The following is a 17,845-nucleotide window of genomic DNA, read 5'->3' on the forward strand; positions in this document are numbered from 1 at the left end:
TTTTTTTAATATTTTGTCATATAGCACATATACTATTTTCAAATTACTTAATTAGTCCCTTATTCTTAAAGCAATCAAAATTATATGAATTTATTTACATTTGACCTAATTTTCAGTTAACAACAAATTTATTAATTGTACTGACATTGAAAGCACTCTCAGACTATTCAAGAATCAAATCACTGCACACAAAGAGAGATCATCCCCATTTCTTACAAGAATTACACATGAAAGTATTGACAAGAATTAACACTGGTTTCAATAAATGCTTTCTATTTTGGCTTATCTTATCTTTGGATAATTGCTTTCAGAATAAGTCACGAGTTTCAGTTAAAAGATTTGTTTGACACATTCATCCTAATAGATATATTAAATAAAAAAAATATATACAAAATCCTTTTACAAAAAATACATTATATTTTACAATGCTTTTTATCATTTATATTATATAAATACAATCTATGGAGTCTATGGAAATAATCTTATCCATATTTGTCTTATATTAAAAATTGACATTGCATTTTTGTTCTCTACAAATAATTATAATATCATACGGTCATCGATCTTAGAAAAAAATAAGGATGATCACTCAAGAGACTCACATACCTCGTTCTGGGCGTAGCTAAAATAAATAAATAACATTTACACTTCGGAGCTTAACTAATATTTACATATATATATTCGGCAGTTATCAAAAAGTCCATTATCACATCTGATGATCGGGGGGCATCGGTCATCGCGGCGGCTGCGCATCTTCCTTCTTGTGCGCAAGCGACGGAGGGACCAGACGATGCACTGCATGTGCGCTGTGCGGTGGTACAGGACTCGGGTCCTTGGCCCTATTATGCGCCTGGGCCGCGTACGCGCTGTACATCTTGGCTTCGTGTTCGGCCCGATACGCGGCCTCCATTATAGGATTATAGCGCAGCTGCAGAGGGTCCATTATTCGGTAATGGTCACGGAAGGGATCAGTCGCGGGCCAAGGAGGCGCAAAATGGTGCGGAAGATGAGGCGGCGGGAGCAGCCGATGCGTAGGCTGCGGCGGCGGCGGTGCGGTCATCAGCCGCTGCGATAAATATGCGGGATGATTATGATGCGCGGGCAGAGGGTGGGCGTGTGGATGGTAACGAGCCGCAAGAACTGGGTCGTCGTCCTTACGGGGTTCGTCTTTTATTCGGACATCGGCTACACCAGATGCGTCCGTTAAACCGTTTCTTAAAGGTGACCGGTCTCTCACCATCTTGTCTGAACTGACAGCAAGCCTGTGCTGCTGCTGCATAAGTCGCTCTCGTTCCGCTTCTCTCCTTTCCAAGTCTCTCCTTTCTTTCTCCCGTCGTTCCTTCTCCCTTTCACGTTCCTGTTGCTCCTTTCGCTGCTTTTCTTCCCTTTCTCGTTCTCTCTCTCGTTCTCTTTCCCTTTCACGTTCTCTTCTTTCTCTCTCTTCCCTTTCTCTTCTTGATCGCTCACGTTCTCGAATTTCTCGCTCGCGAATCTCTCGCTCTCTCTGCTCTTCCTGTTCCCGTCGTTCCAATAGACCAGGATCTGGTTTTAGAGTCCATGGACTTGCAGCGGGTGGAGCCGGGTAGCCCGGCATAACCCTCGGTAGTGAGCTGCGAATGTGAGGCCTGCTCATGAGTATACATTGTGGAAACATTTAATAGCGTCCAAGAAAATATCTCGCATTTATCATCAATACAAATGTTATATTTGATACAAATCAGATATTTTTTCTTATATTTTCTTTAATTATTATCCATTATATAAGTAAAATATTTTCATTGATTCTATTTATTTAAGAATTTTATGTTCGATAAGCAATATATTTTTATTGGACCTATTAATAATAAAACTAACATTAAATTCTACAAGTATTTTGTTGTTTCTAACATATAATTTGTGGCACTGAATATTTCCAAATATATTTATTTTATTCTCAATTATGATTCTGATATAATTCTATAGCATGATTGAATTCAAATACAGTATTGATAACAATGCCATCGGTTCATTATCAAAATCATAGGAATCCACTTACCTCCCCCAAGGGTCATGAACTGAATTAAGAGGGCCTCCGAGCTGAGAAAGTTCTCTACTTGGTCCAAACGGTGACAATCCAGCATATGGAGAATTTGGATTTGGACCAAATGTTGGTCCAAACCTACTAAAAGGTGATATTCCAGCACCTGCAATAAAATATAACGATTAAATAACAATGTACTAAATTGAATCTATAATAGTACGATTATATTTTAACAAATATCAAGTATATTACCTAAATGTGATGTGGGCGCCCCCAAATACGCTCCGGATAAAGTAGGAGGTCCTTGATCAAAAGGACTGCGACCAGGATATGTCACTGATGGCAAGTCATGGGGGCGCACTAAACCAGCCACAGAAGGTGGTGGAGGCGGGCCGTTTGCAGGAGAAGCCGTAGGAGGAAATAGATGAGAAGGTGGTCGCAACAGTTCGCTTTTGATGGTCCCAGGAGTAAGACTAGGAGCAACTTTACTTCCATCAACTGGTGTTTTCTGTTGGTGGTGATAGATCTCCCATGCTATGCGGACATGCATTGCATTCCATTTTCCAGATTTCTGTATGAAGATATTTAATCAATGTAAATCTATTCAATACTGATTATAATAAATAATAATTAAATTTATATTTAAAAGGTACAGGCTATATGTGACGATGCTCAACATACACTAATAGTGAGATGAGAAGCAGATTAATCAGCATGCTTATTGTGAACAAATCATAAGCTAAGCATAAGGTTAATTTGCATTGTTTCATTAGTATATTAATTAAGTGATAACTTTATATTTTTATAAAGTTTGATGAAAATCTCTTATAATATTAATGTATAACTTCGGTTTTGTGAGAAGCAAAAGTGTATTTTAGTAGTCAAGCACATGATTTTATAACATTCTTAAACAAAGAATTAATATTTAGAACCATCGTGAGGCAGCAACAGGTCAGGAAAATAGCTTTCAAACTTTTCTGCCCTTACTTCAGGCATGGCAAATTTGGGTTTCTTTTAAAATTTTAAAAAGTTATCACATTTTAAATAGTACAAATTACAAATTTAAAATTTCAAAACAGTTATCACAATGATATATTATACTGAAAAGTGTTTGTTTTAATTCAAATGCATTCTAATGTAAGAACTGTATAGCATATATATTACATTAAAATATTTAATAATGATTAATATTATAAATTATATAGTATACATTATAAATTGTTGATTAATGTCAACAAGAAAAAAATTATCAATAAAAGTAATTATTAATTTAATTGCTATACAGTTCCACAATAACATTATATATCAACATACCATTTGTTTAGGTTTTGAGGGATCTGCTGGCAGGTTTAAATGTGAGGAAGGATGCTGCGGAAAAAATAAGTGTTATGAACAAACAAAATATATCTAGCAAAGCATAGCATATTTTAAAAAAAATTAAGCATTCACATTGATGGAACGAGCATGTAGGGTATTCGTTAACAAACATTTAAGGAAAAAGTGGAATGAATTAATATAGCATTCATAAGTCAGCTGATGAAGTTAATATTTGTTATAGTATAGCATGCATATGAATAAGTGCGTGATATTAAATATGATGAAAATAATTTAAAAATCTGCTTAATATATCATAGATTTCCAGATATATGTATTGATTATTATGATGTTAAAATATTGCTTCTAGAATCTTTAATTAATTCTCACCTTCTTAATAAAAAAAAATAAAAATTTTCGCTACAGTATATTAAAAAAATTACACTATTTAGTAATTCAATGGCAACTCAAGTTTTAGGATTCTTACTCTTTATCAAATTATTTAACATTAGTGAATAATAATGACAGTAAAAAGTACAAGAAAGATAATGATGTAAAAGAATTAAAGTTGAACCTTTGTTGTTGTTTATTATTTTGTTTATGAGTTATTGAATATTGTACCTTCGTTGTAAATGCAGGAAGATGACTTGGGGGTACAAAAGGCGTGGGACCCCCAAGTCCGGGATGAAGTAATCCAGAACTATAACTGGGATAAGATCCAACACCCATTCCTAAACTGGAACGATAGAACGGCGACTCGACTGCACTTAGCTTCGGAATGTCTTTAAACTATAATAAAATTATAAACAGTCAATCTAAAAGCTAATAATTTGGCAAACACTGAATCTGCTAATGTAATATTATGACAAACAGTCAATCTAAAATACTCATATTACGAATATATTCTTTAATTAAGTTTAGATAATTCTTACCAAAGGAGGAGGAAAGATGGAGGGTGGCGCTTGTTGGTGCTGATGAACATGTGTATGCTGATGTTGATGATGATGCATTTCTGTTCGCAAATATGGTGCTCCAACAACGCCACCAATTCCAGCACGATCTTGAGAAGCCAGAAAGCGATTGTCTAATTCCCTTCGCAACATATCTGCTTGATCTAGAAAATATAACATTTAGTTAAAATATGTACACAAAGGAAAAAAAGCACATACCTATTTTCGTAGTATCAAAATAAATTATAATAATTTGAACGAATATAGAAAATGATACTCACTTAATGGTATCTGGAATGGATCGTCCCTTGTGCGTTTGCTTGACTGGAAAAGTGATTCCGCTGAAAATGGCAGAGGCGCCGTCGGCGTAGAAACAGGCGTGGTGACCGGTGGCGCGGCCACCGAGACTGCAGGCGGTACGGGCGTCACTTGGGAAGGCACTGGAGCGGGCGGCGGCAATGGTGCGATAAACATTGGTGAACTGTAGGCAGACGCAGTGGAAACACTTGTCGGCGGTATCGCAGGCATAGCCAGAGGTCCGGGAGGAGCCACAGCTTGCGTTTGAACTGCAGCTGCTGCAGGTACTATTGGCTGTGAAGCCGATTGCGGTTGCTGCGATAGGAGCGGTGGAACAATTTGTGGTTGAAGCTGCGGTTGCGTCTGCTGCTGCTGTTGGGGCGGAGGCGTTGGCCGCGTTAAAGACTGCACCGGAACTGGCGATAAGTGGTGTACCATAGGACCCGTACTGTTCACACTAAAAATCAAAATTAAATTTATAACTTATTTCAACACTATGATATAAGTATTTGAGAAAAATATACAAAAATACGTACGTGGACCAGAGAGGTTTGTTATTGAAAGTATGACTAGAAGTGGTAACAGCAACGGGTGCAGTAATTGGTGAAGCTGCTTTACTGTAAGGCAACGCAGGGGAAGGCCCTTGTGGTCCAGATATCGATCCTGGACCATAATTAGAAGATAGTGGTGTAGTACTCGCAGACCTAAATATATAATGCAAACTCGTTACATATTTAATATTTGAATAAAATATGAAGTTATTATACACCTATAAAACTGTATAAAAACTAACATCTAAATAACGTAAATAATAAGTTAGATCTGAAAAAGAGAATTGAAGGCAAATTTATTCAAAAATCCTTGCCTGTTACTAAAGCAGTCTCTTTCCCGAATAGGACTAGGTGCAGGTGCGACGGTCGTAGGAGCGACTGGCGCGGCAGACTTTCCTGGTGAAGGTATCGCCGGAAGGTAAGGACTGTGCAATGATGCCGCGTATGGTGCATACAACGGCGGGTGCAGATATCCTGGATAGGCTGTTGGTCCTGAAATTTATTAAAGTTTAATTACAAATTAAAAACATAAACGTCTGCAAAAATAAATCGAAATTGAAAAAATATGAAGCTTGCAAATATTAAGACATTGATCTTATAATGTACCTGCTGCGGGTACAGCACTAGTGGCGACGGCGGGGCTATTAGTTCGAGGTTGCTGGGCAGATCCGTCAAGTCCTGGCGGTCTTGCCGGCGGCGGTGGCGCGGCTGGCGTCGCAACTTGCGGCTGCTGCAAAGTCACGGGAAGAGATGCGGGCTGTGTCGCTGCTATTGGTAAACCTTCAAATACACAATATCAAATTAATGTTATACGAGAATATTGTCATACTAACACAAATTAAATTCAATTTTACCTGGCAACTGACTGGAAGCACTTGGCAACATTGGACCCGGTGTGTGCATAATGCCATTAGGTAAAGCAGGCGACGTCACCACCGCAGCAAGGGAAGGAGAGCTTTGGAGTGGTTGGGAGCAGGTTTGCTGCTGCATCTGGACGTGTTGCTGTTGAGGTGCCTGACCACCAGACGGTGTACAAACAGGTAATTTGGTGTTTGGTTTTGGGCAGGCAGGCCGCAACATACCTGCAGCGCTATGATTTAGTAGCGGCATCTGCGTACTAAGCGCTCCATTAATGTTAATTTGTTGTTGTTGCTGCTGCTGTTGCGTAGGGAACTGATGTCTCGGCCGCAGATCTGTCATCTGCTACAATATAAGATTTGAATTTAGAAACATGAGTGATACATACGCTTCGTTAAATAGACAACTTCAGCAGAACTAGTAATCGATCAATGCTAATCTATAATCGATCAGCCCAATTAGTTCAATAATTCTTCTTACCTGCATCGACGGTACTCGATAAGGTGGTGGCGGCAAAGCGGCGGGCGCAGGCGAAGGTGCGGTGACTGTCGGCGCCGGCGTGACGGCCACCGTAACATTGTTAGTAAACTGCGGCTGCTGCGGTTGTTGTTGTTGCGGAGGCGGTTGCGATTGATCCGGAGCAGAAGGCGTCTTGTTGCTAATCGCTGCTGCCGCCGGCACAATCGCCGCTGGGGCCACTGGAGAGGGGGTCGGAACAGATGCAAACATGGAACCACCGCCATCGGATCCCTAGTGGAAAGAAAAGTATTGGTTAATACTTTAAATCATTACAAAAAATTTTACTACATCATGTAAATAAAAGTGGATAATCGAAACTTGAAAAATAATATATATTTTGTTCTATTTATTAGTTGAGAATGTGTATCAATTAAAACGGTTGAAAATATGCTTAGAATAAAGTTCAACAATAAACTTTGGTGTTAAAGCGTTATATTATTATATTTTGATTTTGAAAGAAAAATATGAACAATACAACACATCCATCGTATGTACTATATGTCTGTACTCGTACACTACACCCGATGATAAATCTCTAGTCAGAAAAATCCAGTTTTCTTATTGTTCCGAGATATAAAATAACACAGAAAGTTATTGTTTTGTAAGAGTTTTTACGACTTTAATTACATTACACAAAAGCTGATGAAAGAAAAGCCAATTATGAGAGGCGTTTAATCAAAATGCAAAGTTTATTAAAAGTTAATGACACCTTTATATCTATCTCGATAATATGTGAGTTTTACTTGCCCATGGAATATATCTCTCACATGCAATTATATTCGTGCTATCAATTGCATCACGCAACCGCAATTATGATGCATCAAAGAAAATCACTTTAATTTGCGTCGGAATACTCTATAAGATAATTTAATCTATTTTTTATCAGTTGTGTATTAGTCTAAGAGCCAGTGAACTATTTGACTAACCTGTTTTCACAAAGCCAGAAATTTTTTTAATGATATTTTATTATCGGCCCATTAAGAAAATACCATTCTGGCAGTCATTCCGCGGTTGCGTCATCATCCCTTCAATTTGTGAAAATGTAAAAAAAACTGTTTTTATAACTTGCTCGCACAAGGCTCAAATTTTGAGGGTGTCTTCTTTTAACTGTTCAGAAAGCATATGTAAAAAGCCAGCCCATTCTGACGGTTGCAAGGGTCTGCCAGACGAGTACATAATAGTCACGACGCGCAAGGGTGTGGGCGCATTGCCATACATGATCGACTAATACCCTTGTATTTGAATAATTAATACGCCATTTTAAAGGTCATTTTGAAAACATCCGTTATACCAAACTTCAACTTTGTATCTCACCTTATGGCCGAGATATCATTGAAAATATGCCAAAGTGGCCCCTTTTTCAAACTCAATTTTTGGCGTAACCATAAAAGATATCGAAAAAAAATTACGTGCTTCTACTCATATTGGCTTAAATCACATAATGTATAGTAATATATGCTAAATAATCCTTTATTATTAGCTAAAAAGGATAAAATAATTTTTCAATTAATGTTTTCGGATAGTGTGTTTTGTTTAATTACTTTATTATTAGTGTTATTTAAAAGCTTATTGTTTTCTCTTTTAGTACTGCAAATATGGTTTAAATCAAATTTGTGGAACACATTGAAAAATTGAAGAAACCAGAACCAGTACACCCGCGCGTAACGCATCGCACATCCGACCGAACGAATTCTATGCGGGCCACTATTAGCGTTACGCGCGGGTGTACTGGTTCTGGTTTCTTCAATTTTTCAATGTGTTCCACAAATTTGATTTAAACCATATTTGCAGTACTAAAAGAGAAAACAATAAGCTTTTAAATAACACTAATAATAAAGTAATTAAACAAAACACACTATCCGAAAACATTAATTGAAAAATTATTTTATCCTTTTTAGCTAATAATAAAGGATTATTTAGCATATATTACTATACATTATGTGATTTAAGCCAATATGAGTAGAATCATGTAATTTTTTTTTCGATATCTTTTATGGTTACGCCAAAAATTGAGTTTGAAAAAGGGGCCACTTTGGCATATTTTCAATGATATCTCGGCCATAAGGTGAGATACAAAGTTGAAGTTTGGTATAACGGATGTTTTCAAAATGACCTTTAAAATGACGTATTAATTATTCAAATACAAGGGTATTAGTCGATCATGTATGGCAATGCGCCCACACCCTTGCGCGTCGTGACTATTATGTACTCGTCTGGCAGACCCTTGCAACCGTCAGAATGGGCTGGCTTTTTACATATGCTTTCTGAACAGTTAAAAGAAGACACTCTCAAAATTTGAGCCTTGTGCGAGCAAGTTATAAAAACAGTTTTTTTTTACATTTTCACAAATTGAAGGGATGATGACGCAACCGCGGAATGACTGCCAGAATGGTATTTTCTTAATGGGCCGATAATAAAATATCATTAAAAAAATTTCTGGCTTTGTGAAAACAGGTTAGTCAAATAGTTCACTGGCTCTTAGACTATATATAGCTGGAATTAATCAGACATCTCGTAAACCAGCATTTCTCACATCTAGCAAAAATTAAAATAAGACTAATGGAAACTATAATGAGATATATGTACGTCTGCATACATACATATTATATATAGAATATATGAGAAAAAGCAAACTCTAGTAATACATTTTTTTACGTTAATCCATAAAGAATATTATTACATTAGCAATTAAAAATCATCTACTTCATCATAATATGTATACCCAAATCAACAACAAATGAATAAACATCTGTTATGCCTTAAAAAATCGTACGTACATTATTTAACTTTTCGATACATTATATATGTTATTAATACATAAATATATTTAAATTTCCGAAGGAGGAGCAAGAAGATTTAAAAATTTAACAGTAAGATAATTTTAAGTCTTCTCGATTTTTCAATGAATTCTAAATCATTTGTCTTCAAAACGGGTGCACCAATTTCGAATATTTTAAAGCCAATTTAAAAAAACTCAGAATTGGTTTGCGTAATAATCAGTCTAATCGTTTTCTTTACAATCAACAGTGGTTATCATCAAAAACGCTTTGAAAAATATGAGTTGGGAATCTGAAAAGTTGGGAATTCTAGCAAAGATCAGCCTAGTTATATCTACTTGATTATCTGTTGTTTTTTATGATATATATTCCTGTCTAATATGTAATTCACTGTCCTATATGCATATATAATAAAACTATGTTTCTAAAATGAGATAAAACAGTCAATTTTCAGTTGGAAACTGTGTTGATATTTTTTGAGAACAGTCGATCTAGTTTGTAATCAACAGTTAAAAAAATTAATTTTGAAGGTTTCAGATCTTGTTAATCAACTCGATTAATTTCGGATATCAGGAGGTTCATGTAAATTGCCTGAAGGCAAGATACCACTTATCTTAGATCTTTTTCACATCATGTTTAGCGCCGTGCAATAAACAACGATAATTGAGGTAATTCCATTAGAATTAATTAAGTAAAGTTATAGATTTACGACAAACAAACCTTTCGGTGGGAAATAAAATAATAATGCAGATATAACGGTATGTATACGAGGTCAATACACAGAACAACTATGCTCTATGCAAGACTTGCGAATCGTACATTCGTATCATTATAATTAAATACTATACATTAACCTTTTAACAACGCATATTAAAGAGAAACATTAGCATTCAATAATACGGCAATGGACTAGACGATTGTAAATCTTCCTATTTAAAAGTCCAGATATGCTATTTATTCACTTAATAGCATGTCAAATACGCTATTAATCCAGGATGAATTATGGCCTTAGATTAATGTAGCATAAACGGTGACGTAAAATTTCAACGAGTAATGAAATCTCAAGTTCGTTTTATGAGTCGGTAATGATTCTGCTCGCGCTCAGATTTTACAACCTGCCTGATGTTTTAATGGCTGGCGAGCTAAAAACATAAATAGCATTCCAAAGAGCAAACAACTTTAGCCGACTGCAATAAAAATCGATTTCAGTACATCATATAACAGATATAAAATTCGCAAGCAATCACTTTGACGTCCTGTTATTAAATCGTGATTGGGAATTTAAAACAATCTGAACACTTGATTCATGTACTTGACTAATTATGGCGAATGTCTATATTAAAATGTAATTTCCATGTTTCCGCTATCAGTTGTATATGCATACATAAAACATACACAAACACACGGAGGTTTTATTCGGTATTATACCCAGGCGGTATTGAGCCCGACATACCCAGACAAAAGACCTAGTCTGTCGTAAACGCAGTTTCTTCGCTATACAAGAAAATACATGTATTTACTAATAATTGATTGCATTGACTGAAATTCGTATTAATTATTCCAACCAATTGCTCTAAATTATTTACAACAAATTAAGGTATTGCTTAATTAGTAGTAGAACATCATATAGACGAATTGTAGGGGGTTCATCTTGATATTGAATTTCATTTAGCTTTATAAATTCATTTATAAACAAAACACAATTTTTTAACTACCCTTAGGGTAAGTTATAGTAATCGCAAAAAATCGAAAATGAAAATTTTAATATATCTTTACGTTTCAAAGGTTTCTGAACATTTTGGCAAACCTTAGAAAAAATGGATGTATGTGTGTGTATGTGTGTGTGTGCGGATACAAATTTTCGTCGACGATTTCGGGAACACCGATCAACCGATTTAAATAATTCAAAAAACATTCGATTTGTACTGATAAGGAGACGTGCTGATTAGTTTTTGGCGAAGGCAGGTCTAGCGGTACCAAAGATACAAAGCAAAAAGTATTGAAAATGATATCTCAGTTTTTAAGAGAACGGAGCGTCCGATTTTAATAATTCAAAAAACATTTTACTTGTATTGACAAGATAAAGAATTCGTCAAGAAGGCAGGTCTAGCGGTTTCGGAGATCTAATAAAAAAAGTAAAAAAAATGCCATTTAGCGGTCAAAAATCATTAGTCATATGCACATCAAATTATCAGATATTTTAGAGATTTTTTTAAAAAAAAGTAATTTTTTGTCAAATTTATAGTTTCTCAAAAATCTAATTTTTTCGAAGTAAATTTTTTTCAAAAATGTTAATCGTTTTTAAAAAAAACAATAATATTTGGTACGAAAAGTTCCAGCAATTTGCCTTAAGGCACGATGCCATGCGCCCCACTAGTTTATATATTAACTCAGTTGATTAATAGTTGATTCCATTAATTAAAATTAATAATTATTATTTCAAATATTTATTGAAAATTTATTACAAGAAATTAGGGCATTCCATTAATTAGTAGTAGACTTAAATATCATAGAAATAATAAAGTTTTCATCAAGATATTTTTATTCCATAACTTCATTCATTAAATCAATGATTATCTTTTAACGAAGTTTACTAATAGTTGATTTTTTCGATTAAAATTGTTAATAACTATTTCAAATATTTATTAGAAATGTATTACAAAAAATTAGACTATTCAACCTAATTAAAAATAGACTTAATGAATTATATCTAAAATATCATATTTAACGCACAAATATAATAAAAAAACAATATAAAATTATTTAAACTTTAAAAAGTTAATAATTATTTTTAAATTTTTCAGTATTCTGATACATCTTAAAAACATTAAATAATTTAGTTTCCACTTTCGATGATAAAGTAATTTGATTATAATGAATATAGCAGTAAATGAAATAAAATTATGTTAAAAATTATTATATGATTCATAATTATTCTTCAAGTAATATTTAAGAGTTATAAATAATTTTATAAAATAATAAAATTGATTTTAATATTCTGTTTTTTTTATAAATTTGTTGAAAACCACTTTTTAAAACATTTGAATCATTAATTATATTGAGAACAAAATATCGTCGTCGTCTAAAATAAATTAGGTCATCCCAAGCTACTTGCGTGACGATTCGATTAGCATCATAATTACTAATTATAAAACATTAATTGCTGTATTTAGTACAGCAATTAATGATCATTATATTATTGAGTCGTTGTCACATTATTAATTAAACCAACTGTGATAAAAATATAGCATCTTATTACAGCAATTACAATAAGTTAAAAAAAAAACTTTTCTAATTTAGTCAATACACATTTGGGCACATGAGTATTTGGCTGAAGTTCAAAAATTAATCGTCCACCTGTGACCTAGTAAAAATTGGATACTGATATATAATGATAATGCTCAACGTTTCAACTTATCTTCCATGCCGAATTCCTATAAGTTCCTATAAGTAATAAAATAGCTAATAGTTAATTAAATCATATTAAACATGTAAAATATTGACTTGAGCCTTATTATAATATTATTATACCGACGGCTTGTAAAATTAAATAAATAAATATGTAAAACAAGAAATTTGCTTATAAAAGAACCAATTTTTAAACTTACAGCTTTTTAATTTACTCCCACTACAAGTTAGAAAACCGAGTGATCGTCAATTTCACAGCACCATCTTTAAGACTAAAGTTTCTACAATATTCATGAAGATGCTAATTTCGGTATCAAATAATATTTGACTAATAAAATGCCTATACAAATAATATCTACTATAACATTTTTCTCGACAGTTCCAATTATTTTTTCTATTCAAAATTATTTTAACATGCCCTTGCTAAGTTTTTCATCCTTTTTATCTTATTATTTTCATACCCTATTCTGTTCTTAGTACTGCCCTTATTTATCATTTTCCAGATTTGGGACTTAGAAAAAATATGCAACGGATATTTAAATGATTTTTATCGTCAGAATTTCGAGACATCTACCTATTTTGAATACTGAAAATTTTATTTCCATACCTTAAACAAACTATCACATTATCATTAGCATTTTTTAACTTCCCGTAGGGGAAGTTATAGTAATGGTCAAAAAATCAAAAATGAAAATTTTTGCATACCTTCACGTTCTAGAGTTTTCTGAACATTTTGGCATACCTCAGAAAAAATGGATGGATGTGTAGAAACAATTTTTCGTCGACGATTTAGGGCGCATAAATAAACCGATTTGAAAAATTTTAAAAGCGATCGATTTCTATTGATAGGGAAATGTGCTGATTAGTTTTTGGCAAAGGCAGGTCCAGTCGTTTCGGAGATACGGAGCAAAAAGTGCTAAAAATGTCAGTTTTTAAGAGAACGGTTCAACCGATTTGAATGATGTAAAAACATTTCGTAATGGTAGGGAGAAGTGGTGATTAGATTTTGGCAAAGGCAGGTCCAGCCGTTTCGGGGATTCAGAGCTAAATGTGCAAAAATGACAGTTTTTGAGATAACTAAGCATCCGATTTGAATGATTTAAAAAACTTTCTGCTTTTGGGGAAACGAATACTTTTAGGGGAAACAAAGTCTTTTAATTTTTTTTTTAATTTTCAAAAAAAAAAATTTTCTAAATATCGAAAAATTATTCGGTTTTTAATTCTAATTCTAGCGAAAGTTCTAAACATCACTTATATATATATATATAGAACTTCAAATAATTATAATAATATATTTGAAAACATTTAATATTACTCGAATATTTCATTAAGGCACGGGAAGTTTCAGCAATTTGTTTTAAGGCACGATGCCATACATCACTAGTTTTTCAGTTATTATTGCATTACATAATATTAGTGTAAGGGTTAATGTTAGTGGACATCGTTTTAGCTTTGTTTTGCACTGTAATTAATTTCATTAAAATAATTTGTTTCTTGTAATGAGGTATTTTAATCCTTTATCCAAAATATATGAAATTGAACTTCAAAAACTACAATAATAAGATCCACTGCAATTATGTATTGAAGAATTTGGATGGCGTTGAAATAAATGTTGGAAACAGTATATTTCTCTATCTCATAAGATTCCATTATCACATAATTCCTCTCGGTGGTAATTTACCTGCGCCCTATCAGCTGTTTTGACAGGACTATCTGATCGGCAGGCCGTCGATGAATCGCCTGATTGTTCCCCATTGCCCGGCGAACCAGGCACCCTCGCTATGATCGCAATGGTTACCACATAAACCAAATACTTTGACACTACATTTTATCAGAACACATAACATGTGCAAAAATCACCCAACGTCACAAACATAAAACTCATCCACTGGGAAAAGCACAGTCATGAAAAGCACTGGAGTTCTAAACTTTCCAAACAGTTATCAACTGATCTGAAGTATTATAAAACTAATATACGGTTCACTGAAACTAAATGAAACTTTTTTGATGAGCGAAGATACACAGAATGAAAAGAAAATATGCAAATTATTTTGAGTTCCGTACAAAATACTTATCATCTACAAAGATTGCAATGTTTGCATGTTGTAATCTAACTCTGACAATGGTAAGAAGATTTTGTAGTTTTGAAATCATTTTTTACTTGTCAATTTCGAGACAGGTATAAAAGGTACGGTGACTGATGGAATCTACGTCAAATTAGTTTAAAAGACTCTTATAACTCTTTGTTAATGTTATTATTAAACATTATTACTAAAACTAATGTAATAGTAATATCTGTTTCAACAGGTTAACGCAAAACATATTACAATTTCAGTATTGCAATGCCAAGTATGCTGAAGTAACAAATGAGAAATATAGTAGAATATTTGTGTTTGTTGTAAAAATAGGTAGCATGAAACGTTGCAATTACAAGATCTTAGTAAAAAATTATATACTAAGAGAAGGTTTAATTAATTTAACTAGTTATCATAGACAAACAAGTCTAATATCCCTATAAATATTTTTATAATAAAGTAGGTAATATAAATAGGTATTTTAACATTAAGAAATGGCAATATATTGTTATGGTGAGGGGCTGTCTGTAGCGCAGGGGTAGCTAGTAACAGGCGTTTTTCAACAGGATCTTAAACGATATTAAAATATTTATTTTGTCAAGATTGAACGTAAAAACCGCCCTGCATAATATTGTCATAGCTATTGTTCCTTCTGGCCGACGCAATAAACAGAACTGTGCAGGTGCGTCATTTTTGACAGATAATATAAAATTGATCTGTCATAAAAATTCAGTTTGAGTTATTATCGACTACGTAAATTTTATATATCTTATTTTGAATCAAATTTATTAAACTTTGATAATGTGTAACAACTTTTGTGATTGCTAAATTGTATAAATTGTTACTTGATAAGTGTAAAAGATCGCACCTGGGGTTAGTTGGAACAATATTTTGGAGCTAGTTGTAACATACAAGAATTATATAAATATTGGATGGAATGTATATTGTATAATATGTGGGCACCTGTAAATTTATTTTTACATCTTTTATTTGCATTATTAAATTAATTATAGTTTATGTTGATTTATGTAAAAAAATATTACAGGAGACATTTTATCTGTATTAATTATAGTTTACGTTGATGTATGAAAAGGATTACTTAGTCATTTTCTTAAAAATGGAAGAAGAATAATTTTTAGGAGACATTATTGTCGATTTTTTATCAATACTACTTGCTTAGATATATGTCCATATTATACTTATATGTCCATATTATCTATGGTCACAACTCAAACGCTAGGATATTCAGTTCGAGTCCTAACATTGACATAAAATTTGTATTGTTAAAATCAAATTAGTTAAAATCAGCAGAATTCGAATTGTCGAATTGAATTAGGAGTAAGAAGAAAAAGAATAGAACGCCCGAAGATAAGAAGAAGAATGAAGAAATAAGGGAAGGTGAGTGTTGAATAGAATTAAAAAATACAAAACAAATTTAGAAGAGAGAGAGAGAGGGAAAAATGTAGAAAAATGAAGAATGAAATAGTTAAGAAAAAAAATTGTATAGTATAGGACATACATATAGAGATAAACATATGACATAAAAGATAGTATAGAATGTAAAAAAATATTGTAGGTGACTAATGCTCCGAATAAGCAAAGCAAAATTAGTAAATAAGTAAATAAATAATATTGCTCACAATGAGGAAATTAGTAATTGACTTGTGGAAATACAACTTTCAAAAATAAGTCAAAAGAGAGTCAATAGTTTAGTTGATTTAGGAGTAAGAAGAAAAAGAAGAATGAAGAAATAAGTGAAGCATAAAATAATTTAAATATAGAGATCGTATATGATATAAAAGAAAAAATAATGTTGGAGGTGGCTAACACTCCGAATAAGCAAAGTCAATAATAAGTAAATAAGCTAATAACTAATGAAGAAATTAGTAATTGTCTTGTAGAAATACAACTTTCAAAAATAAGTCAAATGGGAGTTAATAGTTTAGTTCACTTAGAGGTCAGAAGAAAATCAAATAGAGAACGCGAAGATAAAAAGAAGAATGAAGAAATAGGGGAAGATAAGTGTTGAATAGAAATAGAAATGTTAAAACATGTTTAGAAGAGAGAAAAGAATATAATAGTTGAAAAGAGAAACAAATTTATAGTATAGAACATATATAAAGAGATTGTATAGAATGTAAAAAATAATGTTGTAGGCGGGTAATGTTCCTACGAATCCTATCCTGCTTTAAACAATGATAAATATAAATAAACAAAATTGCTAACAATGAGGAAATTAATTATTAACTTGTGGAAGTACAGTTTTCAAAAATAAGCCAAATGAGATGCTAACAATGAGAAAATTAGTAATTGCGTTGTGAAAATACAACTTTCAAAATCCGAATAAGAGAGAAAATCATATCATATGTGTTTAAACCCTTTTTTGTACGGAACTCTTGTAAAAGCAGAATAACCCGCGAAGGAATATCGATTACTCCTTAACAAAGCGAAACGCACACTTTCCACCGAACAGATAATCTTAGATAACACAAAGAAAAAAATTATTTTCACTGTGCACTATTCACTCGGCATTGAAAACATTACAAAATCTGATGTTGAAACTATAAAAACATTAATACTATAAAAACCAGATATTTACAAAACACTACCGTTCTTCGCAGCGATCGAAACTCGTCTGTCTGAAGTGCAAAATCCGAAAGAATAGAGAACGCAACCGCACACGAGTGCCGTGCCAAACTGAGATGAATAGCGCGACTGGGCGTCCTTGTTACGCGTACGGCCATTGCCCGCGAAGCACCGAAGCCCCGAAGCCCCGAAGCCGCGAACGCTTGCATTTAGCTGCTGCGGTACGATGTACGAATCGACATCATTTAGCATATCTTGAAACTCGTATCAAGTTTATCTTGCTAACAATGTTCTTTACAAAAACTTGAAACACTGTTTTAAGTGTAAAAGTATGTATTGAATTGATTGCTGATGTATTCAACACACGAGAACATACTACACATGTATTGATTGTGCGTTTGTAAATCGTTTACGCTTTTGAAAGAACGAACGATAAAAAACATTTCACCGCAAATTGCTTACTTTTCAAGTATAAATGATAAAAAATATT

General features: G+C 33.2%; 1 protein-coding gene across 1 annotated transcript in view; it reads right to left on the reverse strand.

Moving 5' to 3' along the window:
* Nucleotides 1-531: 531 nt before the first annotated feature.
* Nucleotides 532-17,845, reverse strand: part of LOC113386282 (autism susceptibility gene 2 protein-like) — a 97,040-nt gene continuing 79,726 nt past the window's right edge. Inside the window, exons 6-16 of the mRNA XM_026624074.1 lie at nucleotides 6,471-6,740; nucleotides 5,987-6,335; nucleotides 5,739-5,912; nucleotides 5,447-5,624; nucleotides 5,118-5,285; nucleotides 4,566-5,038; nucleotides 4,267-4,448; nucleotides 3,956-4,123; nucleotides 2,273-2,591; nucleotides 2,036-2,183; nucleotides 532-1,625 (exon numbers count right to left, since the gene is read on the reverse strand). Coding sequence (XP_026479859.1) covers nucleotides 734-1,625; nucleotides 2,036-2,183; nucleotides 2,273-2,591; nucleotides 3,956-4,123; nucleotides 4,267-4,448; nucleotides 4,566-5,038; nucleotides 5,118-5,285; nucleotides 5,447-5,624; nucleotides 5,739-5,912; nucleotides 5,987-6,335; nucleotides 6,471-6,740 — 3,321 coding nt within the window. The 3' untranslated portion in view covers nucleotides 532-733. The remainder of the gene's footprint in view (nucleotides 1,626-2,035; nucleotides 2,184-2,272; nucleotides 2,592-3,955; nucleotides 4,124-4,266; nucleotides 4,449-4,565; nucleotides 5,039-5,117; nucleotides 5,286-5,446; nucleotides 5,625-5,738; nucleotides 5,913-5,986; nucleotides 6,336-6,470; nucleotides 6,741-17,845) is intronic.

This window comes from Ctenocephalides felis, unplaced genomic scaffold (assembly GCF_003426905.1).
Source record: "Ctenocephalides felis isolate EL2017-DRISC unplaced genomic scaffold, ASM342690v1 CF-g0.4_SCAFFOLD_00845, whole genome shotgun sequence".
Classification (NCBI taxonomy): domain Eukaryota; kingdom Metazoa; phylum Arthropoda; class Insecta; order Siphonaptera; family Pulicidae; genus Ctenocephalides; species Ctenocephalides felis.